This window comes from Geotrypetes seraphini, chromosome 8, assembly GCF_902459505.1.
Source record: "Geotrypetes seraphini chromosome 8, aGeoSer1.1, whole genome shotgun sequence".
NCBI classification, from domain to species: Eukaryota; Metazoa; Chordata; class Amphibia; order Gymnophiona; family Dermophiidae; genus Geotrypetes; species Geotrypetes seraphini.
Genome location: NC_047091.1, coordinates 127,879,130 through 127,896,732, shown reverse-complemented (window position 1 = coordinate 127,896,732; position 17,603 = coordinate 127,879,130). Strand labels below are relative to the sequence as shown.

General features: G+C 43.3%; 1 protein-coding gene across 2 annotated transcripts in view; it reads left to right on the top strand.

The window, feature by feature from the left end:
• GCN1 (GCN1 activator of EIF2AK4) overlaps window positions 1–17,603 on the top strand; it is a 324,708-nt gene that overhangs the window by 160,766 nt on the left and 146,339 nt on the right. For both annotated transcript variants that reach the window (XM_033954090.1, XM_033954088.1), the window contains exons 28-34: window positions 540–683; window positions 5,643–5,770; window positions 10,036–10,225; window positions 10,419–10,489; window positions 14,742–14,907; window positions 15,983–16,177; window positions 16,365–16,611. In XM_033954090.1, the coding sequence (XP_033809981.1) occupies window positions 540–683; window positions 5,643–5,770; window positions 10,036–10,225; window positions 10,419–10,489; window positions 14,742–14,907; window positions 15,983–16,177; window positions 16,365–16,611 (1,141 nt within the window). The remainder of the gene's footprint in view (window positions 1–539; window positions 684–5,642; window positions 5,771–10,035; window positions 10,226–10,418; window positions 10,490–14,741; window positions 14,908–15,982; window positions 16,178–16,364; window positions 16,612–17,603) is intronic.

Here is a 17,603-nt window from a genome sequence, read left to right as displayed (position 1 = left end):
TCTGCAGTCCCCGCTCTTCAGGCAGGTAGAAATCACTGCTTTTTAACAGGGGTTAGTGCGACTACAGACTGAGTCCAAGAGTCAGGCAGCCATCTATGCTGGTGACGTCACTTCTTCCAAGTACAAATAATTTAGGAGCATGAAAAAGTCAGTGTCAAATGCACTCAACGTAATAGGAAAAAAAAAACTAATAAGTGAACAACTTTCGAATATCGGACAGATATAGATACGGGTACCCAAAAGCAGTTAATGAAAGAGGGGAAGAGGGGTTAGGATTCAGCTGCTCAGGGGAGAGATACAACTTCTTCAATCTGTGGGAAGCTAAAACTCTTAGCGAAGTCCCAAAGTTAAGTAGTCGTCATCGACGGTGACATCACTTCCTCCTCAGTATGGCAGTTATGTTTTTTAATTCCAGATTATGAAATTCTAAATTAGAGGCAAGTTACATACTGCTGTGATTAAAGGAAAGAGGCTGCTTTGGGGAATTAAGGGTTGGACTATCAGAATATGTAAAAAAAAAAAAAAATTCTGTATTTCAGGTACTGGCATCCAACACACTGACAACTCTATGCACTAGTAGCAGTGGAGAAGATGGTTGTGCCTATGCTGAGCAGGAGGAAATTGATGTGCTACTGCAGGCCCTGCAGTCTCCCTGCTCAAATGTGCGAGATGCAGCTCTTAGGGTGAGAAATCTTTTTAAAAAATTATCTTCCTTGGACTATCCATGTTAAGCATAGATAATACATAGTATGAGGATGGATAAGGTACATTCATTCTCCCTAACTTCACTTGTTAAAGGTCATTTACTGATGTGTAAAATGGTTCCTGCAGTAAATAATGAACATTAATATGCACTGTTAGTAAGTACCCCTTGGTTTTTCATGAAGTCATGTTGGTGCTAGTTATCAGTCTCTCCCCTCCCCTATATCAGTAGTTTTTTTTCCCCTGTGCCCCCTCAATCATCTTAGGTTATGTCTCTTCTCTTCACAAATCTGAATAGCTGGGTTTTGTCCTTCCCTTTTAATTTCAGACTAATACACCAGTAGTCTTTTAAGAATATAAGATGATCTCAATGGCCACATATTTGGTCTTGGAGGATGAGATGTACAATGTCTGCATCTATGACGCAAACTTGGTTTTTCCTATTACATAGAGCACTCTGGACCCCTGTTCGTTTAAAAAAATTGGATTGCTCTAGGTCTGATAGATGTTGGCATTGTCATCTTGAGGCTGGAACTTTAGATCATCTATTATTTTATTGTCCTTTTATCAATGCTTTTTGGAAATTAATTTGGGACCAAATAAATTGTATGCTTGAGAATCCGATAGCCTTGTCATATGATACCATCTTGTTTGGCAAGTCTATGAGGGCGAGGTCTCAAATATCCTCGAATAATAATAAGCTTTTAATGATTTTAACAGGAGTTGCCATTCAGCAGATAACATATAATTGGAAAGTTTGTACAAAATTGAACTACTGTTTTTGGTGGAATTCGGTGTGTCACTTGTATGAGATGGAACGAATATTAGCGGTTAAGAAAGGATGTTTACGTAAATTTGAGGATGTATGGAGGCCATTAATAAATTACTATAAGGACTAATCAATATTTTTTCCCCTTTTAAAATTTGTGAGTTAGGGAGGGAGGGTAGGTTTTTAGTATATCTTATATTCACATGGAAAATGATATTTATATTATATTATGTTATGTTATAATTACTTATCAAAGATGTTTATGTGGGAGGGGTAGGAAAGAAATTTCTTTTTGTAATTTTTATAGATTTACAAGTGGAATTGTATATTTGCTTTCGAATGATTTACTGTACACTTGATGTCAAATTTAAAATGAATAAAGATTTATAAAATAAAAAAGAATATAAGATGATGTGAGCCTGGCATCCTGCTTGTGATTGTGAAGTACCCAGCAGATCCTAAACAGTAGGGCAGTTTCTAATAAGTGATGGTTTTACATAGTCTACCTCAGTGGTTCCCAACCCTGTCCGGGAGGACCATTAGGCCAATCGGGTTTTCAGGCAAGCCCTAATGAATATGCAAGGAGCAGATTTGCATGCCTGTCACTTCCATATATGCAAATCTCTCTCATGCATATTCATTAGGGCTAGCCTGAAAACCCGACTGGCCTGGGGGTCCTCCAGGACAGGGTTGGGAACCATTGGTCTGCCTGACTAATAATTTTTTTATTTTTAACTATTTTTACTAAAAATGAAAGGACTGGCAGAAATTACCTAGTAATCATCCAAAACAAAATCTAAATATGCCAGTAAAAATAAATAACAATTAGCAATCCATGATATTTGATATAAAAGAAGGAAAAGCCTCAGATATCACAGGGGCAAAAAGCCCACATGTAATGCATGAAGTGAGCAATAAAATCTAAACTCCTGTAATATCCTCACTGGCTGAAAAAATCTTCTTTCAGAACATAATTCACAAAACAAGTCCCAATAGTAAAGAAAAACTAATACATCAAATACTTAAATGTGCTTAACTGAAGCCAAAGAATGATCTCCCGACAGTGGACATTGTTATGAAGCAAAACTAGCCGTTATATCAGGGCTCATGGGATCAAGTTCATCTGTAATGTCAAAAAATTCCAGTCAGAATTTCAGCCAGCATACACTCGCTATCAAATAATTAATACATACTGGGCTTAACACAGCTCCCATTGTAACCTTGGATACTTCTTACAAATAGTTGTGGGGTGGGGGGGGGGGAGAGGGGAATGGAAGGCGGTTAAACATTTGTTGGTTTGTTCTATTTGTGGGGAAGGCAAGTCTATTTGTACTGTATCTGTTTCTGTTTTGTTTGCTGTGCACCAATAAAAATAGATTTGAACCAAAAAAACAAACCAACCCAAAAACTTGGAGAAATGGTCAAACATATGACAACCATACTTTATTCCAAGAAAATGTAAATTCTTTAGCGTCCCTCCAGACCTGCACAGAAACGGATGAGTTTATGCTCCTCTGCCAGCAGGTGAAGACTGAGACATTGACTTTTGACTGTAGTACAAGTGGGCTGTGCAGTCCTACCTACAATCAGTCTGTTTTCAGTCTCCAGCAGGCGGAGATGGTAAGCCTGTGCAGTCTTTCCTTTGGTTAGCATAGAGCCTGTTGGATTGGATTAGTGGCCTTCTTGTCCCTGTGCCAGATTGAGCTTGTGGGTGCCAGATTGAGCTTGGGGGACCTTTTCGGGGGTCCGTCTGACCTCGGGGGTGCCAGCTCGACTGGTCGAGTCCCTCCCCCCATTTCCCCCACCTCACCAAAATTTTTTACCTTAGAGGTGCCTCAGCTGTATGCCTTGCCACTGTTCATACAAGGCATATAGATTTGAGAGCCAATGAGATCTGCTCACTAAAGTTGTATTTAAAAAAAAAACAAAACCAAAACATCCTGAGGCAGTGCCGGTCTGAAAGGAAGTGTCTAATTGACTTTAATTTTATTTCTAACTGGTACTTTTGTTTTTTCTTCTAGTGGTTTTCACAATGAGAACTTTTTAACAAGCTTAAAAAGTGCTCATTGTGCTCCAGATGTGTGGTTGATGCGGCTGGCTTGTGCAAAGTGCTCTGGCTGCCGTGCCATACGTTATTCCTAGAAAATGTGAAATCCTGTGCTTAGGAGGCAGAATGCCTTTCAAAAGGTTTATGATTCTTGGAAGAACTTGCAGCAGAGATCTGAGATATCATCTCTGATGATCTTAAGTAGAAGTCAGTGTAATAGAATTGGGACAGGTCAAAATGTACTTGGTGTATAAAGAGAAGTATCATGATAGAAAGAAGGAAGTAATATTAGTTAAGTGAGGCCTCACTTTGGGAACTGTGTTTAGTTTTGGAGATCACATCTACCAAAGGACATATGGCCTGTGCTGCAAGCAATAGACAGAAACCTTGAGGAAGCTAATGATATACATTCTAGAACAGTGTTTTTCAACCTTTTTACACCCGTGGACCGGCAGAAATAAAAGAATTATTTTGTGGACCGGCAAACTACTAGGACTAAAATTTAAAAACCCCGTTTCCGCCCCTTCTCCGTGAGCTCGGTCACCTCAATAACTATAGAAAAATAGACAAATATAGTGCAAAATAGAGACAGCAGATATAAATTCTCAAAACTGACACGTTTTGATCACTAAATTGAAAATAAAATAATTTTTCCTACCTTTGCTGTCTGGTGATTTCATGAGTCTTTGGTTGCGTTTCCTTCTGTCTGTGTATCCTTTCTTTCTTTCTGCACTCAGGCCCAAGAATTGTCCCTTTCTATTCCCTCCTTCTTTCCTTCCTATGTCCTTAGTGCCCCCAGTGCCTCCTTTCCATGTCTTTAGTGCCCCCGGTGCCTCCGTCCCATGTCTTTAGTGCCCTAGGTGCCTTCTTCCCATGTTCTTAGTGCCCCCAGTGCTTCCTTCCCATGCCCTTAGTGCCCCCAGTGCCTCCTTCCCATGTCTTTAGTGCCTACAGTGCTTCCTTCCCATGTCTTTAGTGCCCCCAGTGCTTCCTTCCCATGTCCTTAGTGCCCCTTCCTATCTTTAGTGTCCCCAGTGCCTCCTTCTCATGTCTTTAGTGCCCCGAGTGCCTCCTTCCCATGTTGTTAGTGCCCCTTCCTGTCTTTAGTGCCCCCAGTGCCTCCTTCCCATGTCCTTAATGCCCCTTCCTGTCTTTAGTGTCCCCAGTGCCTCCTTCCCATGTCCTTAGTGCCCCTTCCTGTCTTTATTTCCCCCAGTGCCTCCTTCATATCTCTTTAGTGCCCCCAATACCTCCTTCCTATGTCCCTCTCACTGCCTTCCACACTTTGTCCCACCCCCCACCCCCGAAGCCAGCCTGCCTGCCTGTCTACCTCTCTCCCTCCCTCCCTGGCCAAAGCCAGCCTACCACCTTCCCTCCCTGCCCCGCCAAAAAAAAAAAAAAAAAAGCCTCCCATCTTCCTTTCCCCTGCTCTTACCACCCTGCTGCTGCTGCTAAAGCCTACAGGAAGTCTTCTTTCCGACGTCAATTCTGACGTCAGAGAGGACGTTCTGGGCCAGCCAGGCAGCGATTGGCTGGCCCAGAACGTCCTCTCTGACCTCAGAATTGACGTCGGAAAGAAGACTTCCTGTCGGCTTTAGCAGCAACAGCAGGGTTGTAAGAGAAGGGGACACAGGGAAAGGAAGGAGGGAGGGACAGGAAATGACGCTGTCCCGAAGCTGTATGTGGGGACAATGGGACAGGAGGTCTGAAAATGGACTTATGATCACTTTAATCTTGCCGGCCCTGCACGGACCGGCAGAAATTTCCTGCGGACTGACCGGTCCGCGGATCGGTGGTTGAAGAACAGTGCTCTAGAAGAAAGAGGTGGAAAGACATGATATAGCATAAACATTTAGATTTCTAGCAGGTTAAAAAAAAATTTGAATGTATTTGCCATAGAAGATAGTGGCCTCTTGGACCCAGAAGCATAAATTAAAATGAAATATCCTCAGCGTAGAGGATCTATCTTAGAAAATCTGGGAGTGGGTGCAAGTGGGCCACTACCTTCCTCAGTCCCCCTTACATTGTTTGACTTCTTGAACAGTGGAAGTAGTAGGATTCAAAGTAATGGCACAACTCAAATCTGCATGGGATAACCACAAGTTTTATTACTGTTACTCTTAGGGACTGATGGAGCTGCAGATGGTATTGCCAACCCCAGACAGCGATGAGAAGAATGGGTTGAATCTTCTCCACAGGCTGTGGGTGGTAAAATTTGATGCAGAGGAGGAGATAAAACAGCAAGCAGAAAGGTGGGTTCTGATTTTTTTTTTTCCCCCTTTCAATTCTTTCCCTTAGGGAGCCATTGGTTTCTGTGCTTCCACCATTTGCTCCCTGCAGGGCCATAGAGTAAGAGGTAGTAAGAGGCTCTAAGCTGTACTGATCTAACATCTGGAATCAACGTAAAAGAAATAGTCCTCTAGTAAACAAAATGATCATAAGATGATATGAATTTGTGTTGAGGCTCTCACCTAAACTGATACTGAATACAATTCTTTATCGGCCTTCCAGACCGGCACAGAAACTGATGGGTTATAGCTCACCTCGATCAGCAGGTGGAGACTGTAGTATAAGTGGGCTGTGCAGTCCCAACTACAGTCTGCTCCCAGTCTCCAGCAGGTGGAGGTGGTAAGCCTGTGCAGTCTTTCCCTGGTTTAGTGTAGTGCTGTTGGATGTTGTTTAAATTGGCCTTCTTGTTCCTGGTTGTGGTGCTGGATTGAGCTTGGGGGACCCTTTTGGGGATCCGTCCAACCTTGAGGGTGCCACACTTGACTAGCCGAGTCCCTCCCCCCATTTCCCCCACCTCCCCCAATTTTTTTCTTTAGAGGTGCCTCAGCTGTAATCTTTGCCACCAACTACTATAGCTTTGAGAGTCAGAGGGGTTTTTGTTCAAATTATATTAAAGTTGTATTAAAAAAAAAAAAAGCCCTGAGGCAGTGCCGGTCTGAAGGGAAGCCTTCAATTAAAGTTAATTGTTTTTTTATTGTTAACCGGGTCTTAGGCATCTGAATCAATCAGGGCCTTTGGCCCCTCCCCCTGCATCACATGATGCACTGGAGAGGGGAAGGCCCATCATTTATGACTGGTGGGCCCAAAGCAGGAGCCTCAGATCAGGCTTTCTGCTTCCAACTTTTTAAAAATTTTTTGGGGGGTAGGGGGGTGTCCGGTGGTAGGAGGGAGTGGGCATCCCTCGTGCCATTTTTTTGTGGTTCGGAGGTGCCTGGCACAAGGGGGGCCATGGTGTGGAGGCATCCTGCCTACCTACTTTCTCTCATGCTGCATTTGTCGGGGTTTGTGGGAGAGGGCCGTCATCGGTGGTGAGGGATTATTTTCATTTTTTTTAATGGGACAGATGTTATATATGCTGTTACACTTATTGTAAGATTTAAAAATGAATAAAGAATTGGAAAAAAAAAGTTATTTTGCAAAATATCTGTGCTATTGAACATAAGAACATAAGAATTACTGCTGCTGGGTCAAACCAGTGGTCCATCATGCCCAGCAGTCCGCTCACACAGCGGTCCTCTGGTCAAAGACCAGCACCCTAACTGAGACTAGCCCTACCAACGCACGTTCTTGTTCAGCAGGAACTTGTCTAACTTTGTCTTGAATCCCTGGAAGGTGTTTTCCCCTATAACAGTCTCCGGAAGAGCGTTCCAGCTTTCTACCACTCTTTGGGTGAAGAAGAATTTCCTTACGTTTGTACGGAATCTATCCCCTTTCAACTTTAGAGAGTGCCCTCTTGTTCTCCCTACCTGTCCTTATCTACTAAGTCTATCCCTTCCTCTGTTTCAATCATGTCCCCTCTCAATCTCCTCTGTTCGAGGGAGAAGAGGCCCAGTTTCTCTAATCTTTCGCTGTACGACAGCTCCTCCAACCCCTTAACCATCTTAGTCGTTCTTCTCTGGACCCTTTTGAGTAGTACCGTGTCCTTCTTCATGTATGGCGACCAGTGCTGGACGCAGTACTCCAGGTGAGGGCACATCATGGCCTGGTACAGTGGCATGATAACCTTCCGATCTGTTCGTGGTCCCCTTCTTTATCATTCCTAGCATTCTATTTGCCCTTTTTGCCACCGCCACACATCGGGTGGACAGCATCATCGACTTGTCGATCAGAACTCCCAAGTCCCTTTCCTGGGAGGTCTCACCAAGTACCGCCCCGGACATCCTGTATTCATGCATAGAAACATAGAAAGACGATGGCAGAAAAGGACCACAGCCCATCAAGTCTGCCCACTCTATTGACCCACCCCATTGAGTGCTAGTGACTTAGTTCCTTAACTTGACCCTCGTAGGGATCCCACGTGGATGTCCCATTTATTCTTAAAATCGAGCACGCTGGTGGCCTTGATCACCTGCACCGGAAGTTTGTTCCAGTGATCTACCACCCTTTCCGTGAAGAAATACTTCCTCGTGTCACCACTAAATTTCCCCCCTCTGAGTTTGAGGGGGTGCCCCCTTGTGACCGAGGGTCCCTTGGGAAAGAATATATCGTTTTCCATCTCAACGCGACCAGTGACATACTTAAATGTCTCAATCATGTCACCCCGTTCTCTGCGCTCCTCCAGGGTATAGAGCTGCAGTTTGCCCAGTCTTTCTTCGTATGAGAGACCCTTGAGTCCGGCGACCATCCTAGTGGCCATCCGCTGGACCGATTCAGCTCGAAGCACATCTTTCCGGTAATGTGGCCTCCAGAATTGCACACAGTATTCCAGATGAGGTCTCACCATGGTTCTGTAGAGTGGCATTATGACTTCAGGTTTGCGGCTGACGAAGCTTCGATTGATACATCCCATCATTTGCCTTGCCTTAGATGAGGCCTTCTCTACTTGTTTAGCAGCTTTCATGTCTGCACTGATTACCCCCAAGTCCCGTTCCTCTGAAGTCCTAGCTAGCGTTTCTCCATTCAAGGAGTATGTTCTGCATGGATTTCCGCTGCCGAGATGCATGACCTTACATTTTTTAGCATTGAAGCCCAGCTGCCATGTCGAGGACCAGTTTTCCAACGTGATCAGATCCTGCGTCATACTGTCCTTGAGGTTGCTTTCACTTACTATGTTACACAGTTTGGTTTCGTCGGCAAACAGTGATACTTTACCCTGAAGCCCCCGGGTCAGGTCCCTTATGAATATGTTAAAAAGGGATGGTCCCAGGACTGAGCCCTGCGGCACTCCGCTAGTCACCTCCGAAGTCTCAGAGAGGGTGCCGTTGACCACCACCCTCTGAAGTCTTCCACTCAGCCAATCATTGACCCATGCAGTTAGTTTCTCACCCAACCCCATTGATTTCATCTTGTTTAATAGTCTATGATTTGTTTAATAGCTTGTTTAATAGCTTGCGATTTTTGTTACCGACATGCATCACTTTACACTTATCCACATTGAACCTCATCTGCCATGTCGATGCCCATTCCTTGAGCCTGATTATATAACGTTGCAGATCTTCGCAATCCCCCTGCATCTTCACTACTCTGAATAACTTTGTATCGTCCGACCAATTGTTTTTTCCGATCGCTAAAACCCCCTTTTTTTTTGGGGGGGGGGAATAGCCAAGCGATGTTAGTGTATCAATCGCTTGGCTACTTTGCATGGGATTTTAGCTAATTTGTATGGCTAGATTGGATAGCTAATTCGTATGGCCAGATTGGAAAATGTGCAGTCAAGAGAAAAAACACGTGGTGGGCCGTTTTGTGCATCGAGTAAAAGTGATCGTCACTTTTACTCGATGCACAAAACAGGTTTAGCTACAATCACTGACTTTAGTGCATCTAGCCTTTAGTACTTTCAGGTGAATTGGAACCAGGATTCATTATTCTCAATTACCTAGGGAATTTTTCCTCTGTTTTATATCCCCTTCCAACTTACATTTAATTCAGTCATTGCAGGGATGTTCCTTGATTGGGGCCATGCACCAGGACTCCTTCTGTAATTCTACAATCATGGGCCCTCAATTTGGCTATCAGTTGTCACCCTTAAGCAATGACCATGACTTCCTATAGGAGGTAGAGAGGGGAGAGGGGCCTGTGAACATTACTTCTGCAGAGTCCTTCACCCTAGCTTAGCCAGGTAATGGAAGATTCTACTTAGGATTGAACTGTGTATCTGCTACATAGCAGTGCACATTCCGACGGAGTCATAATGGATGCCTTTAACCAAATCTCTATCCAGCTCTTATGCCTTTGCGCAAGATCTATAGATCAAACCAGTTTACTTTATTTTAAATATCTGTTTTTATTAAACCTGAGAATAAACATTACAGGAAAAAGAATAGAAAAAATTCAACAAAAATGATATGGTTTAATTTCCACATTCCCGTTACATACAAAGAAACCAAAATCATTCAAAGTAGGACCCAAGGCCTGTATTCAGATCAGACCAGTTTAAATGGAAATGTGATTTCCTCTTGAAATAAAAGTGGAAGGAGTCATCATGCATGACTGGTAGAAAAGATGAGGTAGGGAGAAGGGCTTTGAACAATGTTAAGCCTGTAACATGAATGCTGTCTCTTTCCTCCAGGCTGTGGGAGTCTATGGCTTTGGAGTTGCAACCTGAACTCTGTTCCATGCTTCTTAAGGATATTACTTATCACGAGGAAGCTGTACGTCAGGCTGCTGCTAAGGCGCTCTCCAGTGCCGTGATGCAGTATAGGGATCAAGCTGCAGACATCATGAGCAGACTGACAGAGACTTACCAAGAGAAGCTTTATGTAAGTTTCAGGCAAGGCTGAAAATCAAAACAAAGGTTGTACAAGAAAGCATATTATCTTGGATATTTGTGAAATACTGTATTAGATGGTTCCAGAGATGTATATAGAGTGTTTTTTCATTTTAAAAACCAGTAGATTTGTGGGCAACCTCTCTGTTCTCTTGACCTATAGTTGACTAAGTTGTGTTTTTCAGAGGCCACCTCCAGTTTTGGATGCTCTTGGGCGTGTGATCTCTGAACCTCCACCTGACCAGTGGGAGTCCAGGTATTTTGTAGTGATGATTATTCTATGACTATTCTCTAATGAAATACTATATGAATGATAGCAGATAAAGACCAAAATGATCCATTTAATTGACACAATTGAGATTCATACACTCATTTAGATGCATGCATGTATAATTTCTACATGTAGCCCTGTTTGGTTTCTTCTCCCCAGGCTTAAACCTGACTTTTCACCCTCTTACCAACCTCTCTGTATCCTTCCCAGCATGCCCACAGTGGCCTCTGCCATCTGTGCTGGTAGATCACTTTAGCTTCTTGACCTTTTCAACTTTGCTGCTGATGCACATTAACATCCAAGCTCAGTTCCATGTTGAAATTCAGCCACTTACTTATTGAAGTTTTGGGTTTTACATATCTCCCAGTTTTCTTGAAAGTCCAGTGCCACTATTCCACTGCTGTTCAGGTTTGCAATTGCCATTCTGGGCAGGCTATCCTAGTGCTTTCGAGAAATTACTTCTGTACTATCTTGGAAGCACAGCACTGATGCAGACCATATCTACTGCCCTGTTTAGGCTACTCAATATCTTATTCTCTTCATCTTGCTGTCAGGTATCCTGTGTGTATATCTTCTGCTTTTTTGAATTTCATTACCATTTTTGTCTTTACTACTTCCTGCAGAAGGGCTTTCTAGGTATCTACTACTCTTTGCAGTATTGTAGCAATGGCTAAAATTAGGAGGAGGGAGGAGTCGATATGCAACAAGTTTAAACAGCCAGAAATGGTTCTAAATTGTCAGTTCAGGGTTAGCTGGTCATTTTCAGTGTCACTTAACTGGTTAGCACTGAACTCAAACCATATAAAAGTCAGTTCTATCTTTGTGCAGCCCTTAGATGGCTACTACACATAGGAGACTCCCTAATAAATTAAGCAGCCAGGGGAATGGTATTGATTAGAAACTAGTTGGGTGTGAGATAACACAAGGTAGAGGTAAACTGAGCTCACTCTGAGAAGAAAGAAGTAATTGACGGTGTGCTTCAGAGATGGGTTGTGGATGGAATTTAAAAGCTTACATACAGGCAAGATAATCAAATCTTTTTCACTTGGGGAGGCAATATGGATGAATTTAATTCCCAAATCAAAAGTTGTATAAATGAGATTAAAAGCTGGTCATTGAGACATTGACTTAGATTAAAGGTTAACAGAACTGAATATTTGTGGATAGCTCTTCACCAGAATTCTTTGCTTTACTCAAATCAGAAATAGAATGTCCGAGCGTGATTATTGATTCAGCCTTAATGCCTTAGTCTTAGGTTATGATGGTGGCCATGAAAGCCTTGTGAGATTACAGTTAGTGAGGCAGATTCGTCCATATTTGTGTCCCTAAATCTTCTTTCTAGTGCAATGTGTCTAGTGGTCCTGAACACTAGGGTCTTGTATCTGAACTAGCAAGTTGCTTGCAGAAAATGTCAATCATGTTTTCAACTCCACCTTCTTCCCAGGGAGTTGCTTTAGTTTGTTTTCTTCAAGCAAGTTGCTCAAAAGTCTGTTTGATCAGCTCTGTGGTTTTATTTTCAGGTATTTTTTTCTTGGTGTTCTTTGGAGGCTCGGTGTCCGGAGGTTCCCATTTGGTGGAACCTCTGCCTGGGAGAAGATGCAGACTTGCACGGCAGAAGTCTAATGCTAGCAGGATCAGCCTTTGAGAACACCTAGCTGGCCAGCCTGCTTTTATAATTTTTTGAGCTCAGGGGCCATCCCCTGCATATCTGCTCATACCCCTAATTTAATCAAGAGCTTGAGCACAGGCTGTTTGGCTCCTTCCTGGCTCGGCCAGGACAGTGGACTGGCTTTGTAGTTCCCCCCCCCCTTTCGTGGCACAGTTTTCTAGGGGTTGAGGTTCAGTTCCATCTCAGTTCAACTGGCAGTCAGAAGACCAAGTTCATTCAGTGAATCTGTGAGGCAGATTTCTTTTCCTTTGATTCAGCTGAAATACTAAGCTGAAGCAGGCAGGTACCACATGGCTATTGCAGCCTATGGGGAAAATCGGAGGGGAGAGGAGTCCTGAAAAGTTGAATTTGAAAGTGCCTATCCCCAGAGACTAAGTCCCCCTCCTCTATACCATCTTCCCCTGTGATTTATTTTCTTTCAGGGAGGTCTCCATGGGCTGTTTTGGTGCTATTTTTCTGGTGGTGGCCATCTTGGATTTTAAATTATCTTTTTTTTTGCCTCAAAACCCCTCAATTTTGTTTGAAATCAACTTAGATGGACTCCTCCGGCCTTTTTACTCTTCTATCATGCCAGGTTTGCATTGGATGGCAAGCTGAGGAGTATCCATGTTTCACATGCGATGGAGCTTGTGGGGAAGGGGCAGGTGTCTTAGGCTCAGCCTCCTATGAGGCCTCCAGGGTTGGGATCTGCTGGATGCGAGTTCCCAGGGGATAGACCCTTCCCAGGACCCTCTGAAACTGTTTGGCCAAGCGCAGTCGCATGGGGCTGCAGAGCCCAGGAGGACTGGCAGGGGGTTACTGCCGGGGTTGGCAAGACCCCTAGTACAAGGATTCACCCCTGATTTTGTGAACCTTATGTGGAATGCCTATTTGAACTGCCAGGGTCCTCAGCCTCTATTAGCAGCACACCAGTGGCGCAGGGAGCCTCCCCTCAGCATGCGCCCCAACCAGATGACGCAGACTTGGACCAGTAGGTTCAGTCTGTCACAGACTGGAAGGAGGCACATCCGATTCCATGACTTTTATCCCAGATGAAGTCTTCCTGTCAGTTTGCTTCTGTGCAGGAGGACAGCGGTCAAGAGGTGGTGGTGACCCTGTGTCAGGGGTCCTATAGTATGCTGTGATCCCATAGTACGCTGGCTGTTCAGAGCTTCTGTGCTTTTAAGCATTATTTCAACCTCACTGCAAGACTTAAAGCTGGAAGTCCTGTTAACTTCCTCTTCTCAGTGCTCAGTTATGCACAGTTCTGTGGCTTTGATCGCATTTTTTCCCTCACGTCAGGAAATCACTAAGCTGGTCACTGACCACCGGGAGTCACCAGAGGGATCCCTTCAAGTGGCTAAAACAAGCTGTATCCAATGGTGCCAGATTCTCAGCAGCTATTTGTTCAGCCATTCGCTGGTGGCACAGGTCATTAAAGGAACCTCCCTGCCTAATGAAGGAGGGGGTGATATTAAAGGATGCTCAGGATCGTAAAGTGGCCTTGCTCCTCAAGCTACAATTTGAAGCTTTGGCCCTAGGGATTAAGGTGGCAGCCGCGTCTTCCTTTGTGACACATTCTTGTCATACTTGCATGTGTTGGTCCTCAGACCTGATAGATGCTCCTCTCTGAACTATACTGCAGTATGCTCTGTATGATCTTATCAGCGTTATGAGCAAGGTCTCGGCCTATGCTGTCTCCACCCAACGGATGCTCTAGATCAGACCGCTGGCTGGAGATGCTACCTCTAAAGCTACGCTAAGCAGGCTTCCCTTTCAGGGACAGATGCTCTTTGGCAAGGGTCTAGATCAGGGATGTCCAACCTTTTGGCTTCCCTGGACCGCATTGGGAAAAAAAATAATAATTTATCTGGGGCTGCAGAAACACTAACGCTAGCTGATGAGCAAAAGAAAAAAGGTTGAGCAAGTCCCAAATTTGCAATCACTAATATAGAAGATGTACGTATTTAATAATAAACCTTCATTACAGGGACACTGTGGAGAGGAACCCAAAAAAGCAGTAATACTTACCCTGACTGAGTGAGCCTCCATGTGCACCGCTGACAGTAGGAACCACCACAGGCTTCTGCATCCCCACTTTCATGAGCAAGGATGCACGCTCCTGATTCTCCCATTCACTTCCATTACAGCTACGGTGAGCCTCCCCCCTCCGATTTTCCCCATAGGCTACAATAGTCTTACTCACTGTGCTATGTGGTGCCTGCATGCTTCTGCATCAGAGTGGGGATGCAAAAGCCTGTGACTGCTCCTGCTGTCAGTGGCGCATGTGGATGATCGCTCAGTCAGGATAAGTATTACTGCCGGCAATGAAGAAGTAAGTGGTGAGTCAGCCATTGCCTGGACAGAGGAGTCATGGATGTATGGAACACCTTTCAACTAGTGCTAAAAGCAAAAACTGAATTCTAGAAAGTATGAGGGTTTAATCTTAACTGAGGATCCTTGTGCTCAAGGTAAAGCCAGAGATTAGGCTACAGTATTTTGTTTGGAAAAGAGACTAGACTGTGGAAACTCGTGTAGAACATCTCATATCTCATGATTTTGTCCTTTTGATTTTTGCTTCCTTTCTAGGTGTGGTATAGCCCTAGCACTAAACAAGCTGGCACCGTACCTGGATGAGTTTCAAGTTAAGCCTCTGTTCCAATTCTTTGTTCCTGATGCCCTTAATGACCGTCACCCTGAGGTCAGGAAGTTCATGTTAGATGCTGCTCTTTCTGCGCTCAATACTCATGGCAAGGTAGGTCACTGGGTGTGTTCTTCTAGGACAGTACTAAATGAAGTCTACAATGCTCCTAACCCTATGTGGCAAAGAACTTTGAGAAAAGACTGAAAAAGATTCAATATTAATAATGCAATGTAGGTACTTCTGTTTTCTTGAATTTTCTTGAATTTCAGTGCTCTGTTCAGGCAGATCACTTTAAATAGTCTCCTTTACATTAAAAATATTTTACTAGTAAGTTAACTTTTATGTGAGTGTTACACATTTTTCTAAATGATTATGAGCTGAACTGGGAGATTTATTTAATATATTTATATTAAGTACATTTTGTTATAAAACTATTTTTTTCTTTTTTTTTTTAATTGAAAATTTACAGAGTACACAAGTATCCCTCCAACAAATCTTGACGAACAGTGCCAAATATTTTACCTAGCTGTAAAGCAATGGTCTCAAACTCGAGGCCCGGGGGCCACATGCGGCCCGTCAGGTACTATTTTGAGGCCCTCTGTATGTTTATCATAATCACAGAAGTAAAATAAAACCATTTCTTGATCATATGTCTCTTTAGCTATAAATTACCTTATTAGTATTAAGACTTAACCAAAAAGAAAGATTTATAAACTAAAAAAAGTTTTACCTCATGCAAAATTGTCATTTCTTTAATAAGACATTAACTATTTTTTTCTGAGGTCATCCAAGTACCTACAAATCCAAAATGTGGCCCTGCAAAGGGTTTGAGTTTGAGACCACTTCTGTAAAGTGTGTGTGGGGCGGGGGGGTTTGCAACAAGCTAGGTATTTTCCCCTTGTCATCCTGAATTATGTTTGACCTGCAAATTAGTCTTTTATTATTAAAACAGTCATCCCTCTCTTCTGTCTTAGAATTGAAGTATATTTGCGGGAAATCCCTATGCTTAAGTAATTTTTCAGCACTCTCTTTCATATGTGTTACCTGTACAAAGGTGACTCCCAGAGAAAGTCTCGTCATCTCCTTAAACAGTAATAGTACTAGTAGTAGATTATAAATATTCAAATTAAAAAAAATTAGATCTACACCAGCATACTATGTCATGGCACATTTTCTTCTTTTTCAGGACAGTGTTAATTCTCTCTTGCCAGTGTTTGAAGAGTTTTTGAAAAATGCACCCACTGATGCCAGTTATGATGCAGTGAGACAGAGTGTGGTCATCCTGATGGGCTCATTGGCAAAGCATTTGGACAAGAATGATCCCAAAGTGAAACCAATTGTAGCCAAACTGATAACTGCATTATCGACACCATCTCAGCAGGTATCTCCTTATAGACCCTCTTGGGACTGTGTAATGGGTCACTGCAAAGATGCTGCTTAGGAATACTGCAGGCTGCACACCATTTTGGAAGCAAACAGATAGTGAGTGGTTTGTTTAATCACACAGGACGAGGGCTTGTTTGTCATGTGGGTGGGTGTTCATGTTGTTTCTGCAATGTTTTCTTCAGGTTCAGGAGTCTGTAGCCAGCTGCTTGCCACCCCTTGTACCAGCTATCAAGGAAGATGCTGCAGGAATAATACAAAAGCTAATGGAACTGCTGTTAGAATCTGATAAATATGCTGAACGCAAAGGTGCAGCCTATGGCTTAGCTGGCCTAGTGAAAGGTCTGGGAATCTTATCTCTGAAACAGCAGGATATGATGACCACTCTCACTGATGCCATTCAAGATAAGAAGAACTTCCGTCGCCGAGAGGGTAAGGAAATTCTTGCTTAATTTTCTTTTCCTTGCTCCTCTGTGATTGCAAGAGCTGAGCCAAGCCCTACCATTCCCAGCAAAACATAGAAAATGACGGCAAATAAAGATCATATGGCCTATCCAGTTTCCCATCCATACCATCTACTATCTTTTTCTAACCCTAATAGATCCTACAAGCTTGTTACATGCTTTTTTGAATTCAGATACAGTCTGTTTCTCACCACCTGTATTGGGATGCTGTGCCATACCTCCACCATTCTTTTGGTAAAATAATATTTCCTTTGTATTACTCCTGAATGTATCTTCTTTCACCTTCATCCTATACCCCCTTATTCCACAGCATTTATGCCACAGAAGTATTTAAATGTCTCTATCATATCTCCCCTCTCCTGCTCCCATCTTTCTTCCGAAGTATAGATATTCAGATCGCCAAGTCTGTCTATACGCTTTATGACAAAAAACACTGACCATTTTAGTACCTGCCCTCTGGACCGATTCTATCTTGTTTATATCTTTCTGAAGATTCTGCAGTCTCTAGGATTGTGCAAATTACTCTAAATAAGGTTTCAGCAAAGACCTATACAGAGATACTATTACCTTTCTTTTTCCTGCTGGCCATTTCTTTCCCTGTGCACCCAAGAATCCTGTCTTTTGCCATTGTCTTTTCTACCTGTTTGGTCACCTTATCAGATACAATAACTTCCAAGTCCTGCCTGTGCTGGCTATGGCTTACTGAACCGTTTACAGCTTACCTGAAAACCAGAACTCATCTGAATGGCCAAACACTGTTGAACACACTCTGAGTTGTATTGGCAATTGTATGAAGCTCCTAGTCTTTATCGTCTCTCTAGACTGGCACAGAACCGACAGGTAATAGCTCACCATGACCAGCAGGTGGAGACTTAAACTTTTGGCTATAGTCCGAGTGGGTTGTGCAGTCCCAAGTACAATCAGTTTGCTTTGAGTCTTCAGCAGGTGGAGGTGGTAAGC